Source organism: Cheilinus undulatus, linkage group 9 (assembly GCF_018320785.1).
Source record: "Cheilinus undulatus linkage group 9, ASM1832078v1, whole genome shotgun sequence".
Taxonomy (NCBI): domain Eukaryota; kingdom Metazoa; phylum Chordata; class Actinopteri; order Labriformes; family Labridae; genus Cheilinus; species Cheilinus undulatus.
This window is the reverse complement of record NC_054873.1, coordinates 39,012,634-39,040,294: the sequence shown is the minus strand read 5'-3', so window position 1 is coordinate 39,040,294 and position 27,661 is coordinate 39,012,634. Positions and strand designations below refer to the sequence as shown.

The window sequence follows — 27,661 nt, the reverse complement described above, 5'->3', positions numbered from 1 at the left end:
TCTGTAAATGGCGAGTGTGGGGGAATTCCTGGTCCTTCAATTCATTCACTGGTTCCTTGGTCACTTTTTAAATTAGAATAGATATTTCAGAAATTCTACACATTGTATCTTTAAAGGGTCAAAATAAAGGACATTGGGGTCCTGATAGGGCCCAGGGCCTCCATTTGAATAGCCTGGCTCTACAATGCTAAACTCCCAACTCCTACCCGCAAGAGGGCGCTCTTTCATTTCCCGATCGTGTTGTGTCAAGCTTGTTGCCGGAAGTAAAAATTGACATGTTAGAGGAAGCGCATCGACTTTAGTATGCAATGTAGTTTGGATATCCATGTGACACTGACTTCGTATTAAACAGAAAATATCCCTTGCATTAAACGATAAGTCATATGCTGTTACAACATAAGAGCCATGGGAAAAAAAGGGAAGAAAGAAAACAAAGTGAAGGGAGCAGAGAAGACAGCCGCCAAAATGGAGAAAAAGGTTTCTAAAAGGTCCAAACGAGAGGAGGTAAAATACTTCATGGATAAATATGTACTCCAGTTTTATTTCTATTAGTTTCATTGCTATTAAAAATTTCATATAAGGATATTTAAAGGACGCAGTGATGATAGCGTCGTACAAAGTGGCTCATATTGTTAAAAATGTTCTCTTGCTTTTTATCATTTTACTACAAAGTTAACTAAAAGCCAGACTTGCTACATTTAATTGTTTGGACAGTAAACCAGGAACCAGAGGTGTCAAAAGTATTCACATTCATTACTCAGGTAGAAGTTTCTATAGATACTAGGGTTTAAAAAGACTTCTGTAGAAGTTGAAGTATCAACTCAAGCTTTTACTCAAGTAAAAGTGTAAAAGTACTGGTTTCAAAACTACTTAAAGTATAAAAGTAAAAGTAATGTAAAGGGGAAACATTTTTTCTAAAGGCCATAATGACCATAATGTTATATTAAAATGTTAAAATTTGGGATGCACCTGTTAGCCGTATTTATGCCCTTTGAAAATGAACACATTTTAGTACAATGCAGAAACATTCAAGAACCATTTGTGTACTACCAACCTCCTCACTGGTGCTTGGTTGGGACGTTTCGCTCCAGTTCTCTTGAGTCTCTACCACGGACATCTTCGGACTAGGCTACATACGTCTGCTATTTCTTTGCTGAAGTGTGACGTGATTTGTGTCGTGCACAGGTGCGATGGATCGCGTACAAACCAGTAGGGTGTCAGAATGGTATTATGTTTATGCTTCTCATCCAGCCACAATCAAATTCACTCTATCTGGATAGGGTTTGGGTTTTATTTGTGTTTTTTTGAACGATGACAAGCCGGAATGAAAACATGCTTAAATGAAATAGCAGTAACGAGGCTATTTTTAAAATGTGAGGAGTAGAAAGTACAAATAGGCTAATTGCGTGAAAATGTAAGGAGTACAATTAAAAAGTAGGCTGAAAAATAATTACTCCAGTAAAGTATAGATACCCAAAATTTCTACTTAAGTAAGGTAACGAAGTATTTGTACTTAGTTACTTGACACCTCTGCCCGGAACCACAAATTTCTGTCCATATTTACAAGTTCTTATCACCCTTTTTCTTCTCTCCTCCCTTCCACTCTGTTTCCAGGAGGATTTGGAGGCCCTCATTGCTGAGTTTCAGAACCTGGATGCAAAGAAGACTCAAGTTGTAGAGACAAAATGTCCTCCACCATCACCAAGGTGATTTAATGCATCACTTTCTCTCTTATGAAGTGCAGAATACCCATTGCATATTACAGGAAAACAGAATGATATGTACAGTGGCAAGTAAAAATATGTGAACCCTTTGAAATTATCTAGTTGTCTGCGTTAGTTGGTCATCAAATGTGATCAGCTCTCCATCTAAGCACTAGTATAGAGAAACGCAATGTGCTTAACCTAATACCACACAAATGATTATGATATTTAAAGTCTTTATTGAACACAGCCATCAAACATTCACAGAGCTGCTGGAAAGTAAGTGAACCCTTAGGCTAATGACTGGTTGAACCTCCTTTGGCAGCAATAACTTCAGCCAAGCATTTCTGATAGCTGCTTATCAGACCTGCACAATGTTGAGGAGGAATTTGGGACCATTCTTCCTAACAGAACTGCTGTAGCTCACCCATATTCTTGTGCTTTCTGGTGTGATTGGCTCTCTTGAGGTCATTCCACAGCATTCCTATTTAAACTCTAACTGGGCCACCCCAAAAGGCCTTTTTTTTGAAGTAGATTTACTTCAGTGTTTAGACTCTTTGTCCTGCTGCATCACCCAACTTCTTCTGAGCTTCAGCTGTTGGACAGCCACCCTGACAATATCCTGTTGGATACCTTGATAAACTTGGGAGTTCATACTCCCTTCGATGATGGCAAGCGACAAGGCCCTGAGGCAGCAAAGCAGCCTCAAATCACAATGCTCCCTCCACCGTACTTCATTGTGGGGATGATGTTCTCATGTTGGTTTGTGATACTCTTTTCTTATGCCATATGTGGTGTGCGTGTTCTTTCTAATTCAACCATAGTTTCATCAGTCTACAAAACATTTTCCCATTTTACAGCGTTGTGGAGTGTCAAGGTGCTTCTAGGCAAACTTCTGGCATGCAGTGATGTTTTTTTTTTTTTTAACAGCAGCTTCCTCCGTAGTGTCCTGCTATTGGCACCATGCCTGTTCAGTCTTTCGCGTATGGTAGATTCATCAACAAAGATGTTGACTTGTTCCAATGATTCCTTTAAGCCTTACGCTAGGGTTGTTCTTTACATCTCTGATCATTCTGCGTCGTGCCCTTGGAGTCAGCCTGGCTGGGCGCCCACTTCTGGGGTACTGTATGCTCTCCATTTGTGGACAGTTGTCTAACTGTGGATCGGTAAATACCTAAAGTCTGAGATGACTTTGTAACCCCTTCTAGTCTTATGCAATTCAACAATTCTTGATCAAAGGTCTTCTGAGATCTCTTTTTTTGTGAGGCATGGTTCTCATCAGCAGATGATTCTTACGAAGAGCAAACTCAAAAAGTTTGAGTGTTTTTATAAGTCATAATAGCTCTACACCTGGCTCTAATCTTATTTAATTGATTGGACTTCAGGTGTGCTAACTCCTGACTCCAATCAGTTCTTTTAGTCTAAGGGTTCACTTACTTTTTCCAGCAGCACTATTAATATTTGATGGCTGCGATCAAGAAAGACATGAAATATTATAGTTATTGCATTTGTCTACACTTGTGACTGAGATGCACATCAGATCATATTTGATGACCAATTGATGCAGAAAATTTCTGTCACTGTATATATTTATGTATTCAGTTTTTAAGTATTTCCCAAGTGCTGTTAAATAGAGCAAGGATTTTTTTAACAGTTTTTCTAAATATAGTTTTATTTTGCATTCTTACATTATTTTACTTTGAAAACAGAAACGTTATTTCACAAAAGTAAAAATCTTTACTTTATTGCATGAAACATGACTGGTTGCCACGGCAGTAATATAGACATGTCTTAGTTTATGACTCCTTTGCATGTTTTTCAGATTAAATGCATCTTTTTCTGCCCATCCTGAGAAAGATGAACTAATCTTGTTTGGAGGAGAATTTTATAATGGAAAAAAGGTAAAAAAATATGAAGCAAATTCCTCTTTTTAATATTAATTAATGAAAATAAACACACCAAATGCAGTTCTTTGCACCTTCTTATGTCTTTATGTAAACAGTTGGTTACATGAAACATCAATAAAAATGTCAAGTTTGTCAATACTGTAAAAGTGTAAATGAAGACCACTTGGTTTCTCATACTTTGTCTTTTGCCAGTAATTATAGCTGAAAAAATCCTCTTCATTCATAATCATCTTCTCAGAGACTTGTGTGTGCCTTTTCTTGCAGACATACATGTACAATGATCTGTTTTTCTACAACATCAAGAAAAAAAGCTGGGTGAAATCAGAAATTCCAAACCCTCCTCCACCACGGTGCTCACACCAGGTACTCCCTGAAAGAAAATCCTCTTCAAAATCACATTCACAGTTCCTTCTCAAATGGAGATATCTCTTGGGTTTTCTTGACTATCTGAAAATCATGATCTTACCTCATTAACATTTAATGGATTAATCAGATTAAAGTTAAGCCCCTTACCACATTCTTTTTAAAATAGCCCTATTTTTATTTCCCTTCTGTCTCATTCTCTCCCTCCCTTTTTCCCTTAGGCAGTGGTAGTACCCCAGAGTGGGGGTCAGCTTTGGGTGTTTGGGGGAGAGTTTGGCTCTCCAAATGGGGAACAGTTCTACCACTACAAGGATCTGTGGGTGCTGCACCTTGCCACATACGCCTGGGAGAACATTAAGTATGCATATTAGATAACAAGACAATTATTATGATAAACAAGGCATTGAACTGTGTCAAGTTGGGTCTAAGCTGAAAAGTTAAAAATACATACTGGATGATCAGTTGAGTTGTGAAGGAATCCTGAATTATTTTATCTTATTTTAAATGTAAATTTAATCTGTTAATAAGGTTGTTAAGGTAATAAATTCAAAAAGTCACTGTGTGTTTCAGTCACACAAATCAAATAAATTGAATTTACTTTGTATTTGAAATATTTTTCCAGACATTAATGAATAGAGGTAATTTTTATTTGTTTTTCAGGTCACCTGGTGGTCCATCAGGTCGCAGTGGCCACAGGATGGTGGTTTGTAAGAATCAATTACTTGTGTTTGGAGGATTCCATGAGAGCACCAGGTAGGCATATGACAGGCAACAAGTCTGGTTTCATCGTGGCTTTAATGACACCTGTAGAGGCTGAAGAGATTCTCCTTTTTCAATATCCTGATAATGTGGGGAATTGTATTCAGTATGTTTTTGCAAAATCTTATATAATATGGTCAATACATCTAATTTAGTAAGTTATCTAGAGTTAAAAACACTTCAATGCAAATATTACTAAAATATTTAAAATGGTTTCTCCTACCTACCTGCCCCAAAACTGGAAGATGATATTTCATAGTTTGAAAGTTCCAATTAAAGCTGTATGTCTTCCTAATTTGTTGAGATGGTTAATGTTAAGGACCTGTGTTTTTGTTATATCAATTTGAATATTGAAAAATGTCCAGTGACCTTACAAAAATTCATCAGCAAGGGGATTCCTTTATCTGTGTGCTTTTAAAACATTTGCAAATGTTTCAAGAAAGCAAAATGCCCAACTTGCACTATCAAAAGCCCTTTCTGCATCAAGACTGATTACTGTTGTTTTAATATCATTTTTTGTGGTTTGCAAGATGAAAAGTTCCTCGTACATTGGCTTGGATCTGACGCAGTGTAATGAACCTCTTCATTGATTAAATCTGTTGTGAAAGTATCAAATCTTTCACATAGTGTTGCAGTATAGATTTTATAATAAATATTTATCGTTGAAATTGGATGGAAGTTGCTGTCTTGTTCTGTGCCTTTGCCCTCTTTTGGGATGAGTGACATATTTGCCTCTTACCATTATGGAGGAACTCTTTCCTCCTTCAGCGTCCAGTTGATTAATAGAGGAGTTAGTTTATTTTTTAATAGTCTGTACAGCTCAGACAGGAACCTGTCACTAGCAGGTGATTTATTAGCCCTTGTTTTACTGATCATACCCAGTATTTCTTCTTTCCTCATTTCAGCAGAGTGTTGTTCTGTATGTCACCAGTAGATGGCAGAGGTTGTGTGTTGAGGACATTTATGTCTTCACCAGCTCAGGGATGCTTTGAATATAACTTTTTATAATAGTCTTCAAATGTGCTGAGTATTTCTTCTGGTTTGTGCATTAATTAGCTGTTTTGGTTTCTTAACTTGTTAAAGGCATTAGTGGATTGTTGTTTATGTAGTTGTGCCTACTAATCTCAATAATCTAATAATCTCTAGGCATCCCACCGTATGACAGGATCCATCTCCCCATTATCACTACCTATATCTTTTAATCCCTGTCCTTATTTTTTCCACTACTGTCTTTTTGTTTAAAATACACTATATTACCAAAAGTTTTCGCTCACCTGCCTTGATTCACATATGAACTTAAGTGACATCCCATTCTTAATCCATAGGGTTTAATATGATGTTGGTCCACCCTTTGCAGCTATAACAGCTTCAACTCTTCTGGAAAGACTTTCCACAAGGTTTAGGAGTGTGTTTATGGGAATTTTTGACCATTCTTCCAAAAGTGCATTTGTGAGGACATACACTGATGTTGGACGAGAAGGCCTGGCTCTCCACTCTAATTCATCCCAAAGGTGTTTTATTGGGTTGAGGTCAGGACTCTGTGCAAGCCAGTCAAGTTCATCCACACCAAACTCTCTCATCCATGTCTTTATGGACCTTGTGTTGTGCACTGGTGCACAGTCATGTTGGAACAGGAAGGTGCCATCCCCAAACTGTTCCCACAAAGTTGGGCGCATGGAATTGTCCAAAATCTCTTGGTATACTAAAGCATTCAAAATTCCTTTCACTGGAACTAAGGGGCCAGCCCAGCTCCTGAAAACAACTCCACACCATAATCCCCCCTCCAACAAACTTTACACTTGGCACAGTCAGACAAGTACTGTTCTCCTGGCAACCACCAAACCCAGACTTGTCCATCAGATTGCCAGATGAAGAAGCACGATTCGTCACTCCAGAGAACATGTCTTCACTGCTCTGAAGTCCAGTGGCAGCGTGCTTTACACCACTGCATCCAACGCTTTGCATTGCACTTGATGATGTATGGCTTGGATGCAGCTGCTCGGCCATGGAAACCCATTCCATGAAGCTCTCTAAGCACTATTCTTGAGCTAATCTGAAGGCCACATGAAGTGTGGAGGTCTGTAGCGAATGACTCTGCAGAAAGTTGGCGACCTCTACGCACTTGGCGCCTCAGCATCCACAGACCCTGCTCTGTCATCTTATGTGGCCTACCACTTGGTGGCTGAGTTGCTGTCGTTCCCAATCGCTTCCACTTTGTTATAATACGACTGACAGTTGACTGTGGAATATTTAGGACCGAGGAAATTTCCCGACTGGACTTGTTGCACAGGTGGCATCCTATCACAGTACCATGCTGGAATTCACTGAGATCCTGAGAGCAACCCATTCTTTCACAAATGTTTGCAGAAACAGTCTGCATGCCTAGGTGCTTGATTTTACACACCTGTGGCCATGGAAGTGATTGGAACACCTGATTTCAATTATTTTGATGGGTGAATGAATACTTTTGGCCAGATAGTGTACCAACATTCAACCTTCATAACTATTTTGTTTTTCTTCTGATTAAATGAAGTGTCACAGATACAGGACTATGGTCAGAGATAGTCACAACCCCAATCTCACCCTGATATTCTCTACCCTGTATTTATCAGTAGCATTTATTTTTAAGAAATCAATTCTGTAGTAGACCAAGTGAGTACCTGAATAATGTTTAGTCTTTCTCCAGTGGGTGCACATCCTTCCAAACAGCAAACATTAACATTTCTTTTCAGTGCTGTGTTTATAAACTGTGGTAAGTGTTTTTTGTCATTGAGACTACCTGTAGTGTCTCATTCATGTTGTAATGTTTTAAATAACATATCAAGATGCCTTCAGATTCTGTAAAGCTAGATAAAGCTATAAGATTAGATAAGGAGTTAAAAAAAAAACTTGTCTTAAGGTTACATATCTCTTTGCTAATCGCCTGTAGCCCTGAGCATTAGGAATGGAAATCAAGAACCAGGTCTAGTTAAGACCCAGCTCCAATTGGTTCAGTCCATTGACATCATTTACATTTGATCTTAACCATTCTCTTATTGATGCCGTTCTTCCGCATGCCTTAAAAACACAGTCTTGCAACAAGCAGTCAGTGAAGTGAGCAAGAACAGAGGAGTCGAGGAAGTTACCATGGCTGACAGTCACAAAAACTAAGGCATGTGGCTTCATTTCTTAAAAACATGGTGCAAACAGTGCAGCATGCAACACCAATTCTATTCCATCTTTTTGCACAAGACCTGTTGATTATACAAGATTTCAGTTTATTGTTCATACGTCCAGATATCAAGGATCCAGAGGCTAGTTTTATTTTTATTCAAGGTTTTAACTTTTAAAGAAAATGAGCAGTAGTACTGTATTCTAATTCAGATTCAGAGTTGAAGATCCAGAGAGCAGTCTGTTTTAACAGATATTTCCAACAAAAAGAGAATTTTTATATATTTTAGCATGTTCTCCTCCCAAACGCTTGATGTTAAACATTTTTTGTTATCAAAACTGTTTATCATAGCCAGCAATGAAAGTGTGCTTAACATTGACTCTCACTTATAGTGGCATACATTTGGTTCAGTGTTCAGAGAGAAAGTATCTCAGTAAAATTTGAGTTGTTAACAATGAAAACCTTTAAAGTCTACTTTAAAGTAAATTCAAAGGAAGGAATCTATAAGGGAATCGATAAAGAATTGAGAAAAGAAGAATCAATAAATGGCATAGATATCAATAAAATCTTATCAATTTACATCCCTGCTGGGTATCTAGTCTAGGTTGCTCCCGGTCGCATTTGGACTAGTGTTTGAATAAGGCCCTCTTGGTCTTGCTTCTTTTTACCTGTGGTTTTAACCCTCCTCATTGAATCTGGCTGGCAGGTGTTTTTCTGTGGATTATAGGGAGTCAGCTCTAAGTTAGCTATCGGGACAAAAGTTTTACACTGCCATCTTCTTCACCGACTTGAAAGAATACCAATCCCTCTTCTTTGTAGCCAGGAGGATGTGGCGTCTTTTTTTTCCCCAAGAGAATTTAAAATGTTGTGTCATGGACCACAGAGAAGTTTTCCACTTCACCCCACTCAATTTCAAATGACATTGGGCCCAGAGAAGGCAAGGACTTTTCTGGATCTGGCTTGTAATTGTTTCTTTTTTACCTGATGGAGTTCCAGCGTGTAAATGTAATAAAGAACTGTGCTTACACATAGTGGCTTCTGGAAGTGTTCCTGCAGAAATGCTATAGAAACATTCTCTTTTAATGCAGTGTTGACTTAAGGCCCAGAGATAGCCATTTCAGCCATTAATTGTTGGTATTATTTGATAGGTATGCTGGTAACCCCCATTTTATTTGCAACTGTTTTGTAAGTGAGGTTAAATAAAGTGATCTTTTTGCAACAGGAGATGCATTTTTTTGCTAAGTTTAAGTCCTCTCTCTCTCCTATTTACCCTCCTTACCTGTAGGGATTTTATCTACTTCAATGATGTCCACTCTTTTTCTTTGGACACTTTCACTTGGTCACGCCTCAGTCCATCAGGCTCTGCTCCCTCCCCACGATCGGCTTGTCAGATGACCTCCATGCCTGATGGCTCAGGTGTTGTTATCTACGGGGGATATTCTAAAGTGGTATGTGTGTGTGAATATATATGTCTTTAAGTTGACTTGTCACAATGTGGTCTGCTAAGTTATTTTGCCTGTAATTTTTAGAGAGTCAAAAAGGATGTAGAGAAGGGGACCATCCATTCAGACATGTTTCTTCTGAAGCGCGAGGGTAAAGATGGCCAAGGTACAAGTAGCAATATTGATAGAGACAACTGCTAAAAGCTCATAAAAGTGGCCATATTAGCAGTGATTATGAACAGATATCAAGTAAAATCCTTGTTGGTTTTATTTGTGACTTCTGAAATTTTTCAATGCTTGCAGAAAAGTGGTCTTGGTTAAGAGTAAACCCATCTGGCAACAAGCCCCCTCCTCGCTCTGGATTTTCATTGGCGGTTGGACCAGCAGGGCGAACGGTGCTGTTTGGAGGGGTTTGTGATGAGGAAGAGGAGGAATCTCTAGAGGGTGACTTCTACAATGATCTCCACCTGTATGACACAGTGAAGAACCGCTGGTACCAAGGCTTACTCAGAGTAAGTTGCATGTAACTGGGGCATGAAATAGGCATTAGTGGATGTAACTTCAGGTCTATAAAAACCTAAAAACCATTGAATGTTTACTGTGTTAATTTACTCTCTTAAAGTCGCAACCCTCACCCTGAAAAATAATTTATGCACTTAAGACAAGGCGTTGTCTGTAATCAGTTTCCTTGTCTCTTGTCGTGCCTATTTCTGCTAATATGTTTTTTTTTTCTTTTTTTTTTTTTTGCCCATGCTTCATACCTTTAATCTGTAGCACTGTTGAGCTGCTCTGAGTAGTGCCTTTGAGGAGAAGTTTTTATGTGTACATTACGTTTCATTTGATTATTAGGGGAGTAAGCCTTAGGTAACTGGTTAATGGACATACAGTGGCTTGCAGAAGTATTCATACCCCTTGAACTTTTCAACAGTTCTTCACATTACAAATATAAATACATTTAATTGGGATTTTGCATGATAGATGAACATAGAGTGGCACATAATTGTGAAGTGTAAGGAAAATTATACATGCTTTCTAATTTTTTTAAATGAAAATTTGAAAAGTGTGGTGTACAAAAGTACTCAGCCCCCTGGAGTATGATATCCATGAATAAAATCCAGTGTAACCAATTGCCTTCAGAAGTCACCTAATTAGTAAATAGAGTCCATTTGTGTGTAATCTAATCTCAGTATAAATACAGCTGTTCTGTGAAGGCCTCAGACATTTGTTAGAGAATATCAGTGAACAAACAGCACCATGAAGACCAAGGAACACACCAGGGACTCAGGGATAAAGTTGTGGAGAAGTTTAAAGCAGGGTTAGGTTAGGAAAAAAAGCTTTGAACCCAAGCTTTGAACATCTTATGTAGCCCTGGTCAATCCATCATCTGAAATTGAAATGAGCATAGCACAACTACAAAGCTACCGAGAAATGGCTGTCCACCTAAACTTACAGGCGGGGCTAGAAGCAATGATCAGAGAAGCAACAAAGGCTACGTTCACACTGCAGGCCTTAATGCTCAATTCTGATCTTTTCTCAGATCTGATTTTTTGGTTTGCCTGTTCACACTGCAGTTGACTTACAAAAGATACATATCTGATTCAGAACCACATACGAAGTGGCCTGAATCTGATTCAAAAAGGTCAGATTCAGTGTGACTTGCGGTGCTAACACTGTCAGGAAAAAATCAGATACGAGTCACACGTGAGCAAAAAAATCAGATTCAGGTCACTTTTAATTGCAGTGTGAATGTAGTCAAAGAGGCCCATGGTAACTGTGGAGGAGCTGCAGAGATCCACAACTCAGGTGGGAGAACCTGTCCACAGGACAGCTGTTAGTTGTACACTCCACAAATCTGGCCTTTATAGAAGAAGAAAGCCATTGTTGGAACCCCCCCCCCCCCCCCCACAAGGAGTCTTGTTTGCAGTTTGCCAAAAGCCATGTGGGGGACACACCAAACACTGGGGTTGCAGCATCATGCTGTGGGGATGCTTTTCTTCAGCTGGGACAGGGTTGCTGGTCAGATGTTGATCGATCACATGAAATCCCAATAAAATATATTTATGTTTGTGGTTGTTACATGAAGAAATGTGGAAAAGGTCAAGGGGTATGAATACTTTTACAAGTCACTGTACATCATGGAAATACAGTGACTTTAAGTCTTCTCTCCCTGTTAAAATACCATGTTTTTGTGATGTAAAAACAAAAAGACTGTATAGTGTAATGAAATCAAAAGGTGCTTTACCAAAAATATTAGTTATAGGTGGTGTGTGTATTCATGCAGTCATTTTTTAAACCCTTTTTTTTAAATATTAATTCACCATTTCAGTCCCTGTAAAGTCATAAAAAATCTGTAATTTAGGTTTGTTGAATGACAGGGCACTGTGTTATGAACTACCAGGCCAAATTTAAGTCATGAAAAACATCTCTTAGGCCCAATCCCAATTCTCGCCCTTAACCCTCGATCTTAACCCTCAGTCTCAAAATGTGCGATCCCATGAAGTGCGAGGGCTGTCCCAACACTCCCGAGAGTTGAGCTTAAGGGATGAGATTGAGGGCGTTATCTCCCTCAATTTTAAGCTGTTCCTGGACCTCCCTTGGTAGTGAGGGTTATCACTCAAAGAAAGATGGCGGCGAATGCAGGGAAGAAATCGAGCTATAAATGTAAATTTCTGTGTTAATAGAGATCTAAAAATGACAAAAACCACTCCAATATCTTAGTTTAATGATATTTTATGGATTATTTGCCTTTTTGTAGCGTAACATTTACTTTTATTTTTACGACCGCAAGCTGGTAACTGAGCCTAAGAGGGTGTCCGGAAAATGTATTGATGAAAATAACTAACCCATAACGACCACTTTTTTAGACGGATGGAAATTATAAATATCCTTATTATTGCAACAAGGAATATGATCATTAAAATCAATGATAATTTTACTAACCAAGAACTATATCTTTTATATGCTACTAACTCGGGCTAAATTGCGAAGACTTTCTATTTCTATTTGTCATTATTGTAGTGATATATCCTTTAGTTATTTTAAGATACTTATGAGTATTGTTAATGAGTATGTTTGGGCGATAGTGGGGGGCCCCATGTCAGAGTCTGCTTAGGGCCTTTGGCCAGGGGCAGTCCTGGGTCAAATTGTCCTTCAATGAGTAGAGTATCTCAGAATCACTGTATCATGATACCATCAGTATCATCGACAAAATTGTATAGTAGTGGAGAATACACTAGAGTCCTATTTGTTTTGATTATTCTTGCTTCACTAAGGGCTGCAAAGTGTCCTCCTTTTTAGTGCTGTGGAAATGGCCACCCTAGTTACAACTGGTGTTTAGTGTTAAATAATGGCAATGTTATACGGTGACTTTCAGCTGAACATGTCCGTGGTTGTGGTGTTTATATATGTTATTTGGTTGAATATTAACATGTTCTCGTTCTTCTTCTTCCACTGTCATGGATTCTTTTCCCTTTATCAGCCTGGGAGATTTGACAGCCTTAATAAGGAAAAAAAAGCTGTCCAGAAGCCCCTTAGATATTCTCCCACCCACTTTGTCCCTAAAGCTTTTACTCACAAACGGTCCTGCTGTGTTATCCATCGTAAACTCATCATTGTCCTCTGGCCATGTCCCCACCTACTTTAAACATGCCATGATCCAACCAAGTTTAAAGAAACCTAATTTAGATCCAGGTTTACCTGTGAATTATAGGCCCATTTCCAAACTGCCTTTTATGTCAAAAATACTGGAGAAATTTGTGGCCAGTCACCTCACTGCTATGTTGGAGAGTAATAATATCTATGGCAAGTTCCAGTCAGGTTTTCAGAAGCGACACTCCACTGAGACAGCTCTGTTGAGGGTCTCCAATGATATTTTAATGTCCGCTGATGGAGGTGACTGCTCAGTGTTGGTCCTCCTTGACCTTAGCTCTGCGTTTGACACGGTCGACCACCATACACTCATTAAGACTCTGCGAGACTGGGTAGGAATATCAGGTATAGCCTTGGATTGGTTTTCTTCGTATCTATCTGACAGGACTTTCACTGCTTCTGTCGCACTTGTCTGGACCCTCTCCTTTATCCTGTGGTGTCCCTCAGGGCTCGGTCTTGGGACCTTTACTGTCTTCTCTCTATCTGCTTCCCCTAGGACAGATCATACAAAGTTTTGATATTTCTTATCATCTTTATGTAGATGATATACAGCTTCACTTGTCCTTCAAACCTACTGAGGCCTTAAGGTTGTCCAGGCTCCTTGACTGCCTTAATGCCATTAGGGACTGGACCACAGCCAACTATCTACAACTAAATAACAGTAAAACAGAAGTTCTTATTATGGCTAAAGATATACATGTTCCTACAATCATGCAACACATTGAACCCCTCACACCAACAGTACACTCCAACATTCATAATCTTGGTTATCTTTGATCCATCACTTTCACTTGACCTTCATATAAAGCAGCTAACAAGATCTTGCTTCTATTGTCTAAGAAATATCAGCAAACTCAGAACATTTGTTACACCTACTGAACTTGAAATGATCACTCACGCACTCATCTCATCCCGTATTGACTACTGTAACAGCCTCTTCACCTCACTCAGTATGTCTGCCATAAACCAATTACAGTCAATTCAGAATGCTGCTGCTCATGTACTCACCAGGTCAAACAAACGCTCTCACATCACTCCCATGCTAAAATCTCTACACTGGCTTCCCGTTGCTTACAGGATTAGATTTAAAATTCTTACCTTCACTTTTACAGCATTTCATGGTCAGGCCCCTGAATACTTAACAGAACTCCTGTACACCTGTACCTGCCAACCCATTCACTAAGATCCAACTCACTTAACCTGCTGACTGTACCAAAGACAAATTTTAAAACATGTAGTGACCGAGCTTTTGAGGCTTTGTAACAACTCACTTGTTCTTTCCAAGGAGATAAAGTTACAATGCAATATCAGGTCACGGGAGGATCCTTTCATATCAGCAGGGTGAAATAATGAAGTACAATAAAGTTGCTTTTGGCCTCAAAAAAATGGCTTTTTATTCACAGCGCCGGGCAACAATGAAAGCCAATAATAATCACCACCCCATGCTCGAGCGCATCCCCATTTTACACACCAACCACAACGTAACCAGCTCAAGTGTCGCGCTCACAAAACAAACAACTCCCTATACACCTTCCCCAGAGTTCCCAAAATTTACACGCACAACATGGCGAGCAGAGAGCCGACAGTTTGTAACAGTTTGTAGTGCGCTGCAGCTTGTACTCACGGTACCACGCATTCAACACCTCAGTCGGCCTGGAGATGATCCCCATACCCAGCAGCTTCCACGGAGGGTATAAATCCATAAACGCATGGAAAACGCATTATAATCCAAAAGACAGTAATCTACAAAAGTTTTCTCCACAGCCTCGACAGCACTGGCATGGGTCCACTGACGTCACTACTGCACCGCGCTGCGCGCGCTCGTCCTGTCCCCGTTAAATGCCCGTGCCAATGGAGATGTCACAAAACAGATTATAAGTCCATAAACAACAATATATCAGAACAACATGGACCATGTTTACACACAAACAATGGCAACATATAAGTTCCACCCCTGTTGAGTGACCCTAGGCCCGTCAACCAACGAACTTGGTAATTCACAGGTCCGTACTTCTTCTCTACCCTAGCGGGCCCCAACCATCCGGGCGCAAGTTTGGCAGAGAATTTTGCAGAAGCTTTGGACAGCGGGTGCAACCTAATCCAGACCAGACTACCGACTACAAAGTGTACATCCCTGCGCCGTGCATTGTAGTATCTGGCTTGTCTAGCTTTGGACACACCTACATGTCTCTCAACCTCCTCCCTTAGCTGAGTGTGTGTCTGAAGGGTGTGATAAGCAGATGTATGTGGTGCTGGAGCTTTATGTACAAGTCTCTCAAGGGAGCCCTTCAACTCCCGCCTAAGAGTCACATTGGCATGAGACACCCATCGTCTCGTGCACAGCTGTATTGAGGGCCAACTGGAACTCAGGCAGCCACTTGTCCCAATCCTCATGGTGGTTTCCAACATAGGAGGCAATCATGGTCTTAAGGGTTCGATTGACTCTCTCAGACACGTTAGTTTGGGGATGGTAGGCTGTGGTGAGTTTTTGAGTCACACCCCACGTCATGCACATTTGGGACAGTAGCTGCCTTTTAATTTGGGGTCCCTGATCAGACACCAGGAACTTGGGAACCCCCCAGCGAGTGAAAATCTCATTCTTCAAAATCTTGCAGACTTTTGGGGTTTTTGCACCCTTCAGAGCAAACAGCTCGACCCATCTGCTGAAGTAGTCCACAACCACCATCAGTACTGAGTTCCGGTCTTTGCTTAGTGGAAAAGGGCCCATGAAGTCTACTCCAATCATCTCTCCCGGGACTTTGACATCAGTTGACTGGAGGAGCCCTGCCGGCTTTTCATTGGGACTTTTATACTGCTGGCAGGTGCTGCATGTGTGGACATGACTCCAGACGTCTCGGCGGACTGACGGCCACCAAGCGACTTGAAGGATCTTTAACAGCGTCTTCATCCTGCCCAGATGCCCACCAAAAGGACTGTTGTGGTAGTCGGTGAGGAACTGTGGCACTAACACAGCAGAGACCACTAGTTGGTAGTTGTAGCCTCCATGCTTAGATGGAACTCCTCTGTATAATACATCCTGCTGGAGTTGGTAGTGGATGCGACCAGTACTGGGTTGGCTGGTGGACAGCCCGAGCTCTTGACAGATAGAATCCAACTTTTGGGCGTTGGCGATTTCTTGGAGGGAGCTAGGGATGTCCGACCAATTTGTTTTTGGAACAACAAGACACACTTTTCCATCAGGTGGCTCAGGTGCACGTGAAAGGGCATCAGGAAAGAAGCAGCCTTTTTTGTAGTGTACTCGAAATGTGAATGCCTGGAGCCGCAAAGTCCAGCGTGTGAGCCGTGAAGAGGTCTTGGGGCAATTGAACGCCCAGGCCAGGGCACTGTGGTCTGTGTAGATGTCAAAGGTGGTGCCCTCAAGAAAAAGTTTCCACTTTTCAATGGCCCACACAACCGCTAAACATTCCTTTTCTGCTGTGGAATAACGTACTTCAGCACCATGGAGAGCTCTGGAGGCAAAGGCTATGAGGCGCTCTTCACTGTCAATGGTCTGCATGAGGACAGCACCCAGACCCACATCACTAGCGTATCAGTGAACCAGGAAACTGAGCTGAGGTTGTGGCTGGGCCAGGACTGGAGGTGACTGAATCAGGGCTTTGAGTTGGACAAAGGCGGATTGGCAATCAGAGGACCATTCCCATGGTGCGTCTTTCTTTTTAAGGCGGTTAAGGGGTGCAGCGATGTCTGCAAACCTTGGAAAAAAATTATGATACCAGCCGACCATGCCAAGGAACCTTTGGAGACTTTTCAGGTCTGTTGGAGATGGGAACCCTGCTATGGCGGAGACTTTTGCAGGATCCACTTCCACCCCTTTCCCAGAAACCAGGTGCCCGAGGAAGGTGAGCTGTCACTGGAAGAGATGGCACTTTTTGATGTTTAATGTCATGTTTGCTTGGTGGAGCCTGGCAAACACAGCTTCGAGGTAGAGAAGGTGATGTTCTTGTGTTTTTGAGAAAACGATGATATCATCGATGTAACGAAACAGACCCTCCCCCTCAACTCACCCAGGACAATTTCCATTAGGCGCTGAAAGGTGGCCCCAGCATTGTGCAGACCGAAGGGCATGACTTTAAACTGGAACAGGCCCAGGTGAGTGGTCATGGGGGTCTTGAGCTTGCTCTCTTCGTCCATGGCTGCCTGCCAGTATCCGCTCTTTAAATCCAGTGAGCTGAAAATACTGAGCACCCTCCAGAGACTCCAGAATTTCATGTATCAAGGGCATGGGATAGGCGTCATGTTGTATTTTTGCATTAAAGCCCCTGTAGTCCACATAGAACCGTGATGTTCCATCCTTCCTTGGAGTCAGTACCACTGGAGAGGACCATGGTGAGGTGGACGGCTTAATGACACCATTCTCGAGCATCTTCTGGACTTGTTCCTCAATGATGGCTTGCTTTTGAATGGACACTCTGTAGGCTCTCCGTCGCACTGGCACCTCCTGTTATGATCTTGGGCTTGATTACTTGAGTGGCACCGGTGATCTCAGTCCAAACAGTGGGCCACTTCTGCAGCAGTGGCTGCACCACTTCTGGCTGAGCTTCAAGGAGGGGAATGACAGGTTGGGTTGTCTCAGCCACATAGAAGTTCACAGGAGGCACCTTTTGACTCCACTGAAGCATCACTCTTACTTTGGGGAGAAACGTGTACTCCTTCCCTCCTGGCATGATGTACTTCCTAAGATGTGGTTTTAGGGTTAGCTGAGACATGGTCATGAAGTCGAGCCCAAGGAGCAGTGGCATGCACAGGTTGTCGTCGGCCAGAATATGGACTCCGAGCGTGCCATGGAAGTCGTGTAGGTTGAGGAGCAGAGTGGCTTTACTGAGTGCGTTGTTTTCTTGACCGTTGGCCATGACAAACTTTGGGATTTCACTTGGGGCCAGTATTTCTCCTTCTTTCTTGACCGCCATCCACAGCGAGTGGCTCATGAGGGAGTAGGTGCATCCAGAGTTGAGGACTGCATCACCTTTGGACCCACGGAGGCGGATGGGCATTACTAGGAGAGACGGCTCGCCCATAGCAGTAGCAAGGTCTACACCAGAACTCCGACTTGGACCATGGTCCGTCTTCTTGGCAGCCTTTTTTTAAGGGTGTGACTGCTGGACACGGCTCCAATAGTCCTTTGTGTTGCTCCAGTCCTTCTCAATGAGAGAGCCCACCTTCACCAGCTGCTCCTTTGTGGTCACCGTACCCCTCAACCCACTGCCCAGCCTTGGATTAGAGGCACTGAGAATGCAGTGCACATTCTCTCCCTCCTTCATATCTGGTCTCCACTTCAAGCAGAGGGCACGGTGGTCATAAGAAAAATCCCTCAAACACTGATTTGGGGTCTGGACATTGGACCTGAGCTGCTCTTCAATCTCTGATTGATAATCCATAAGCAGGAAAGCTTTGAGGAAGGACTTTTTGAACTCTGCCCAATTGCTGATTTGGTTGCGGGCAGCTGACCACCAACTGTGTGCAGGGCCTTTCAAGACTGTGTTGAGTGTTCCCATAAGTTCTGCGTCGCTCAGTGGTCTGAGGGCTAGGAAGTTTTCACACTGCTCAATAAAGTCTGTAACATCAGAGGAGCTCCTTGACTCTCCAAACTGGGGAAACTCCATTCTAATGGGTGGCCGGGCAGTGACAGCAGAGCCTGTAGGGAAGGTGACGTCTGTGGCTGGTTGGTGAGTGGAGGGCATAGAGGCTGCGGGCGTAGAGAAACCAGCTGGTCTCCAAGATAACCGCGTTTTGGTCTGGGCCTTTTTAATTCTTCTGCCCACCTTCGATCTCTGCGCTGGAGGCAGGCTATGACAATTTCATCAAAATGCTGCAGCTTAGCGTCCACATATTCTTTCAGCTCTCCAGTCATCCTGTCCATTGCTGCCCTTAGTCCATCCTCTCTGCAGAGGGTACTGTCAACAGCTTCTTTGAGTCGGGCCTCCAGGCCATTGACTCTCTGCTTTAAAGAGTCCAGCTGCTCCGTCACCATATCTGTATCTTCATCATTCCCCTCCTCAACAGTACCAGCACCTTGTTCAGGCTCATTGAGATACATTGACTCCAACTGGCTTGTGAGCTCTGCAACCCTGCTTTGCTTTTGCCTGCTGGTGACATGGCGGTAAGGGTCAAGAACTGGAGTGATGTCTTCTGCACTTTCCTCCCTGTCATATTCATACAATAAACTTTGGCTAGGGTTTTCCATGTTCCCTAGTGAGTGTGAATGCAGCTTAGTGTGACTGCTTCTATAACTGCACTAACGTTGTGCTTGTGCCTTAACTAGTGCGTGCTCGAACGTGCGCACGTGTGGGAGTGCTGGTAACCCGTGCGTAACTGTGCGTAAAACTAGAATAAATGAGACTGGGTATAATTCACAACCCCGTAAGACTACACATAAACTGTGTAAAACCATGGCGTGAAAATGTGGGCCTAAACTCGCCTAATAATGAACAGGTAGCGATAGAAAATCAGCTGATGTAAATGTAAATCTAATCCACCCTCCCCGTATGGGCCACCACTCTGTAACAATTCACCTGTTCTTTCCAAGGAGATAAAGCTACAACGCAATATCAGGTCACGGGAGGATCCTTTCACATCAGCAGGGTGAAATAATGAAGTACAATAAAGTTGCTTTTGGCCTAAAAAAAAACTGCCTTTTATTCACAGCACCGGGTAACGATGAAAGTCCATAATAATCACCACCCCACGCTCAAGTGCATCCCCATTTTACACACCAACCACAATATAACCAGCTCAAGTGTCACTCTCACAAAACAAACAATTCCCTATACACCTTCCCCAGAGTTCCCAAAGTTTACACGCACAGCATGGCAAGCAGAGAGCCGACAGTTTGTAGCAGTTTGTAGTTCGCTGCAGCTTGTACTCACGACACCACGCATTCAACACCTCAGTCGGCCTGGAGATGATCCCCATACCCAGCAGCTTCCACGGAGGGTATAAATCCATAAACGCATGGAAAACACATTATAATCCAAAAGACAGTAATCTACAAAAGTTTTCTCCGCAGCCTCGACAGCACTGGCATAGGTCCAAGTCAACGTGTGATGTCACTACTGTTCCATGCTGCGAGCACTTGTCCTATCCTCATTAAATGCCCGTGCCAATGGAGATGTCGCAAAACAGATTTTAAGTCCATAAACAACAATATATCAGAACAACATGGACAATGTTTACACACAAACAATGGCAACAGATAAGTTTCACCCCTGCTGAGTGACCCTAGGCTCTGTATGGACCTAAGTGGTCTTTACAGCCTTAGCACCAAAACTCTGGAAATCCCTACCCATGTCGATCCGTTTTTCTGACGCTGTCTCTCTTCCAAAAAAAAAAAAAAAAACAGTTAAAAACATACATGTTCAGACAGGCTTATGAATAATACTATGCACCCTGTCATTGTACTGTACATGACTTTTATTTATTCACCAGTAATTGTTTCTGGTCACTGTTTTTTAATATTGTTTGTTTGTTTCTGTTTCGTGTGATGTAAAGCACTTTGTGACCTCTGTCTGTGAAAAGTGCTCTATAAATAAAGTTTACTTACTTACCTACTTATTCCTTTGAATCGACAGACTACACCGTTTTGGCACATTACTGCCCTCTACAGTCTGTAATCATAACTGCTGTTAAGGGGTGTCCCATTTTTAAGTCATGAGATGGCCCTTACACTATGTTTAGAAGGGTGAGTTAAGACAGATGGTTGAGCTTGAGGGTAAGATCGAGGGTTTAACGTACATGAATATTGTAACCTACTACACTTTATGCCAAATTACAGAAGTATTTGCAGAGTCCATGTGAAATTTAACAATTTAAATGGAATATTTGCCTAACTATTCCAACCTATGTCTGAGATTAAATTAAGGAAGCACCCTTACAAAGGGTCTAAAATGGCCAATGATAACAACATAATCTTTCTATTCAGTTGTTTGATTTTTTTTCTTGTTTTCCCAGCCCAACAAGACAGAAAAAAAGAAAAGACGGAGGGGGAAGAAGGATGGAGCAGAAGCAGAAGGAGAAGAGGAGGAGGAAGCCGAGAAATTTGAAGCACCCACAGAGATTGTCAAGGAGATCGTGACAGAGGATGGTACCGTGATGACCATCAAGGAAGTGGTCCCTGGAATTCAAGAAGAGAAGCAGGAGGATGAGGAAGAGGAGGAGGGGGATAATGGAAAGAAACACACACTAAAATAACCAAACTAAAATGTGTGAGAAAAAAATAATTAAAAGAAATAAATATATGTTGTTTTGTCTCTCCAGACTCAGCATCAGCTGCCCTGGTGGAACCATGCCCAAGGTCCAGCGCCATGACAACGACGCGTCAGGGAAAGCTTTTCCTGTATGGGGGTATGTTTGAGGTTGGAGACCGCCAGTTTACACTGAATGACCTCTACTGTCTGGACCTTCATAAGATGGACCAGTGGGAGGTTCTTGTTGAAATGGACCCAAGTGAGTAACTCTACATCAAAGGCATGTTTAAGTAATGTATAGAAAATCTATGATATGAAATATATTATGTAACTGGTCTCAGCAATTTTTTATCTTCTTAATATCCTGTAATGTAGGACGGAAGTACAACATGAACATGGAAGAGAAAGGTGTGAGGTTTCTTTTAGTGAAGTTTTTTTTTTTTGTCCCACAGAGACACAAGAGTGGCTGGAGGAGTCTGAGTCAGAGGATGATGAGGAAGAAAAGGCACAGGGAGCAGTGAAAGAGGAGGAGTCTGAGGAGGAAAGCGAGGATGAAGAAGGCAAGGGATTTTTCAGCCCATCCGTCTGTTTTCTCCCCTACCCCTAAATGTACCTAAAAAAAAAAAAAAAAAAAAGAATCAAGAATTTAAGATTCCCTTAAGTGAAAAGATGTTTATGAATGGCAGTGTTGTAGTACTGTACTCTGACTCAACATCTTATTTTCAGGACTCATGACTTGACTAATGACTTGCACTTGAGTATTAACTGCATTTTCCTCAAATATGTAGATAGGGACTAAGTCAAAGTCAATGACTCGAGCGATCATGTGACTTCAGAAAAAAAAACAAACACAGGAGTCGATACCCTCTTGCTGTCCCTCCACAACAGGCTGCCCTGGCGTGCGTTACCGGTGCTCCGTCAGAGGCACTACCACCTAGAATCGTAAATATCAAACATTTGGAGCATTAAAACAATTGTGTGAGGATTATTCAGACAAATAGTCATTTGCGACGAGGCTCCACTCGGGACACACTCCCACGATCATCAGAGGAGGTAAATCTTGCCTCACATCGGGCTTAAAAATCTTTTAGTGTGTTGCCAGCCTTTGTCTTGCTTGCCTGAGCAGCTGAGATTGAGCTCATGTTTTTCCTCTACACTTTTACCTTGTCATTTGATAGTTGACAGAGCAATAACAAATGCATGAGCTGCTCAGTCATAGCTGAATGACTCATTGTTTGTCATCATCTAATATCATTTACTTGGGTTCATTATTTCTAAAAGCATGAATAAATATAACAGGACAAATCTATGGAAGCCATTGAATAAATGAATAGGGGGGTGGCTAGAATCAACAAGAAATTACTTTTCTTAGGCATAGAAATCACATACAGCTACTGTATCTGTGAAGGAGGCCGTGTTAAAGAGGTAGAGTGTGTCTCATTGTGTTTGTTTGAAGGCACCTGCAGTCAGATAGTCTAAGGCTATGTTCACACTGCAGTTAAAAGTAACCTCAATCTGATTTTTTTGCTTAAATGCAACTTATATCTGATTTTTTCCTGACAGTGTGAGCAGCACAAGTCACATTGGATCTGACATTTTTGAATGAGATTCAGGACAGTTTCATATGTGGTTCTTAATGAGATGTGTATCTGATCTTTTGGAATTCAACTGCAGTGTGAACAGCCAAAAAAAAAACAATCAGATCTGAGAAAAAATCAGAATTGCACATTAAGGCCTGCAGTGTGAGTTTAGCCCAAGTGTCCCTTGACAAGATATGAAACCCCAAAATTTGTCCTTGCAGGCAGGTCTTTGTATAATGTACTGTTTGTGTTGTTTGGTCTCTGGGTTATTTTATTTATTTTCTTTTTTATGCATGTTTATGTGCACTTTGTATACAATCAACCTGCTGGGCTCTACAGACGGAAATTAGCCTATGGCCACAATCTGGCACATTTACATGCTCACAGTTATTAATTTGCACTGTCACCTATAATAAATAAATAGATTTTAAAAACCTATGCAGTAGTTGCAGTTAATGCTCGCACTCTGGCAAACTGCAACCTACTCTATCACATAATTAGAAGGGAATCTAATCTTGGAACTAACCTTGTTGTTTCTACAATAACTCCATAACTAGATGTTACATGTTCGCAAAAATGTAAAAAACAGCAAAATTCCGATGTTCTGTATTTATGAAACATAATATATCTTGGCTGTTGTGAATGTTAATTTTAAAACTGTTAAGTGTCTTCAATAACACAAACTGAGTAAAATCAACATAATGGTGATCTGAATTCTCAATTAATCAATCAATCAATCAATCAATCAATCAATCAATCAATCAATCAATCTTTGTTTGAATAGTGACAATTCATAACCGAAGTTATCTCAAGACCCTTTTACAAATTCTGCTGCTGGTCAGCCTCTAAAAACAATAGATTTTACGTCTGTAATGTTAATTTCATGCCATGTTTCTACCGTCCTGCCGATGGGATAAAACCTAATATATTAAATTGTGTTTGCCTATAGTTCCCATTTAACACCATATGGTCCAGCTGTAGCTCAGTCCATTTAAACATCAGTTGGGAACGAGATGGTTCCCAGAATCAAGCCCAGTATGGACCAAAGTTTGGAAATTGGCCTAGAGGCTGGAAAGGTGCCAGGTCAATTTCCAGGCACTGCTGAGGTGCCCTTAGGCAAGGCACAGCAGAGCCTGTGACATCCCTCCATTAGTGCAAGACTATAGAATCATGTTAGTGTATGTCTGGCCTGTGTGGGAAGCATGTTTAAAAATGGAATGTAAACACTGAATTTACCCCGGGGATTTGTAAATTGTGTGGGAAAAAAAGTTAAAGTTGCCACTATAGTACACTTGAATCCAATGTATTAAAATAAGGGGTACTTAGAAGGGAACCAGCTAGTAATTTTCTCTGTACATTTGTCAACAAATGGGATTTAAAAAAAATGTTACCTGAACTTTTACCCAAATGTGTGTTCCAGATGAAGAAGACCACCCTGAAGTGAAGAGTGGAGAAACTGTGACTGACTATCAGATTCGCACTGAGGGGTACTGGATGGGCCTGGCTCGTACCAACATGGGCCCAGATGCCAAGGAAAAAAAGGTTGCCAAGGTTGCCCTAGCTATGGCCAAAGTCTTCTATGAAGACCAGTAGTGCAATTTACAATTCTTTGAATGACTGACTGTACTGTTTGTGTGTAAAGTATTTTACTTCAGGTAATTCCTCAATGCAAGTTAAACTTAAAAGTGAAAAACAAGACAAACCTTTTCAATTAAAACTCACAATTCTGATGATAGTCTGTATTTTTTATGAATGCAGATTGACAGTTTTAACAGGAATGACAACATTTTAATAAGTTTTGATGAGAAATCCGTCTGTCAGTAAATACTAGTGACATTCAGCAAACAGCTACTGATCTCAAAAAGCTTATCTTGCTGGTGTTGCACTAAATAGTTGTTAATAAGTGGGTAAAGTTTAAATAAGTGCCCCTCTTAAAACTGAAATGTTGCTTGTGCTTCATCCTGTCTAGATCTAAGAATGAAGACAAACTGGTAGTTATACCAGTCATATAAACTCTTTATTGTTTCACATGTTGTTCTTATTGTTATGGATAGGTTTGGGGTCTTTTTTTCCCCTGAAACTATAAGCTGGTATTAAACAGAGATGCAGCAGCTGTGTGTAAATATATTGTCGGGTAAAGCCTGGGAAATAAAGACTACAAATCCCAGCGACACATGTCGGTGTTGGGAGACGTCACTCCGGTCTGTGTTTGAAAACCGGTTGATTGTGAAATTGGGGACACCTGTACAGAGAGCAGTGGGGATTCGTAGCAGCTGCAGAGCCATGATATAGAGACGCCGTAAAGAACTACTTCCCTCTTACATCTGATGGACAAACGTGAAGTGGGTAGTTCAGCTGGCACCATGCTCGCTTAGTTGCATGAGTTTAGCCACCGTTTCCACTCTCTCTCCACCACAACACAACAAAACTTGAACGAATCCAACCAGACATAACAGGGCTGGCAGCTCGTGGAAGCCAAAGACTGTGTTTGTCGGGTTCCGAGGAAGGACGCTGTGGGCGAGGTCCAGACTTCACACCAGGTGCACACAGCTGCCATTTATTCGCCTCTGGTTTATTGCTCAGCTCATGGTTGTGTTTTTCATGTTTGGATGCAGTGACCACAACTCCCTTAATTGGAGTTGTCTAAGTTGCATTCATAAAATCATAAAGTTGTTTTAACACATGCTGTTGCTTAACACTTGTTTTCTTAATGTCCTTACAACAACCCTTAACCTATCAATGTAACTGAACAAGAGACACACAGGCATATGATAGCTATAGGATCGATAAACACATAACTAGCAGTCCAATCTTGATTCAAGCTGTGGATGTCTAGCTGTTTCTCAAAGCCAAGGAAGGATCCTCAAATGGCCGTTTTTGAAGGATACTATGCCATCGACTATCGGAGGACTGTTCCAATGTTGAGGATTCTCGAAATTTTTCCAAGGACTGAGTCTTTCAAACAGAGAATTTCCAAGGATGCAGATGTGTATCCTCCGCTCGCAGGAATTACCCACAGTCCAATGTGCATTGTTTTGAGAAAGCCAGGTCCAGGCCCTTTAAATGTCCAGTCTCCACCATAAATAAGCCGTCATTATTATTTATCAACATTAAAGCTGGACGGGTTAAAGTACCGCTATATGATATGATTATATTACATAAATATATGATTACATTAAAAGATCAATATGTTTATATGATCATATTATTATATATATTATGATTATATGATAAGAAAACTGCTGACTTGTAGGATTCCCTTGAATTCTTTGCACTGCTGTTCACTGAAACGGCTCCCTTTGAACTAGAGGGAGAGTGCAGCGAGACCTGTTGTCTGGCTTGGGGTGACTGTGGTGCAGATGGTAGAGTCAGTCATCTTGCAATTCTTGGGTTTGATCCCCAGCTCCTAAAGTCACATGTGTGTCTTTGGACAAGTGACTTAATCCAAATTTGCTTCCACGGTGGCGTGTAAACATGTGTGGATGCATATAAATGGGATAAGCTAATGTTGATGGCCAGTTCTTCACAGCATACTCTGTCTTCAGTATGTGAATGGATGTAAATGGGTAGGTGTGACCTGCAGTAGTCAGATGACAAGAAAAGCGCTGTACAAGCTCAAATCAATTTACTATTTGTTTTGAAAGTGTGGACTGGACCAACCATGAGTCAGGATAAGCAAAGACTGAGTTTCCTGGTCATCAACTAAACACATGTTAGACTGCACCACCAAAGCATACATGAAAGAATTACTGGCATTGGGACAGTGAATATCAAGTGGGATTGTTGAAAAAACACCTGCATATGCTGCTAAATTGAAAGCCTTAGCAATGCAACACCACAGCTGAATATTTATGATGCTTGACCAGGTCAAGCACTTGAAAGGAAAACTGAATTGGAAAGAATGTGCAAATGAAGTACCACTTGTGGGGGTAAAAAAAGAGGAAAATTTAACTTATTGAATAATAATTTGTTTTAATGGTTTAAATTTGACCTTTTATAGTTACAATGAAGACTGTTTCCAAGTAGCTTAATATAAATAACAAATAACCTAATGAACATATTGTCCCATAACACTGTCTTTACAGAAATGTTTTGTCTCCATCTGAAGGACACTGTAGGAATTGCAGTCATTCACAAAAGTTGAACAATGGTAACAGATTGTTTCAGCATCTGTAAGTATTACATTTCCTTTTAAAAGGAATAACAAATGTACATAGTTTTGTTTTCTACTTGAACATTTTGGGAACTACCTTCTCAGAAAGAAGACCACAATATTTTCAATCCATCACAGGCCTTAATGTCAAAATTTAGGGACATCAAGGGTAGAAAAATACACATCCATCCTACGTTTTAAACCTTGATTCACATACTAACATAAAAGAAACAAAAATATGCATTTAATGCTTAAATTCACTGAAGCCTGTTTTGACATGAAAACCAACTATTCTTAAAATACTGCAACTCTTTCTTTTACAACCTTAACATAGCTATTCCAGTGCAAACAATGATGCCAGAAAAAAAGAAGGGGCTGGCTAAAGCAACTGACTATAACTGTAACAAGTTCAAAAACTTCTCAGTCAGCTCCAAAGGCTTATAGCCAGGCAGAGGAAGCTAGTATTAGCTAGGAGGCAAGTATTTGTAGTACTGATCTAACTTAAATGCATAGATATCAAATCAGACATTAGCAGGGCCTATTCACTAGGCCTTTCAGGGCGCAGCAATCTCTGTTGAGGACCAGGACAGAGAGCAGAGGAAGTACAGCCAGAAAAAAGAAGGCAGATGAGAAAAAGAGCATCACAAGGAATGAAAGAGGTAGAGGTATGAGGGATGCAGAAGAGGAGGGAGTATGAGTGCATGTGAGGGAAGACATCACTCATTGTGCAAGCTCAAGCCTATCCCTCTGTGAC

At 41.2% G+C, this 27,661-nt stretch overlaps 1 protein-coding gene across 1 annotated transcript; it reads left to right on the top strand.

Moving 5' to 3' along the window:
• The first annotated feature begins 292 nt into the window (after positions 1–292).
• Positions 293–27,661, top strand: klhdc4 (kelch domain containing 4). The gene is made up of 13 exons (XM_041796022.1): positions 293–504; positions 1,615–1,706; positions 3,526–3,604; positions 3,875–3,973; positions 4,195–4,331; positions 4,634–4,726; positions 9,169–9,331; positions 9,413–9,491; positions 9,629–9,837; positions 20,939–21,155; positions 21,245–21,433; positions 21,627–21,734; positions 24,175–27,661. The coding sequence occupies exons 1-13, from the start codon at positions 406–408 to the stop codon at positions 24,345–24,347; spliced, it is 1,737 nt and encodes a 578-aa protein (XP_041651956.1). The 5' UTR covers positions 293–405; the 3' UTR covers positions 24,348–27,661.

Coding starts and splice junctions, on each gene's coding strand:
- klhdc4 (XM_041796022.1), top strand. CDS start 406: ATGGGAAAAAAAGGGAAGAAAGAAAACAAAGTGAAGGGAGCAGAGAAG. Junction 3,974..4,194: donor CACCACGGTGCTCACACCAG/GTACTCCCTGAA, acceptor TTTTTCCCTTAG/GCAGTGGTAGTACCCCAGAG. Junction 21,735..24,174: donor GGAAAGCGAGGATGAAGAAG/GCAAGGGATTTT, acceptor TGTGTGTTCCAG/ATGAAGAAGACCACCCTGAA.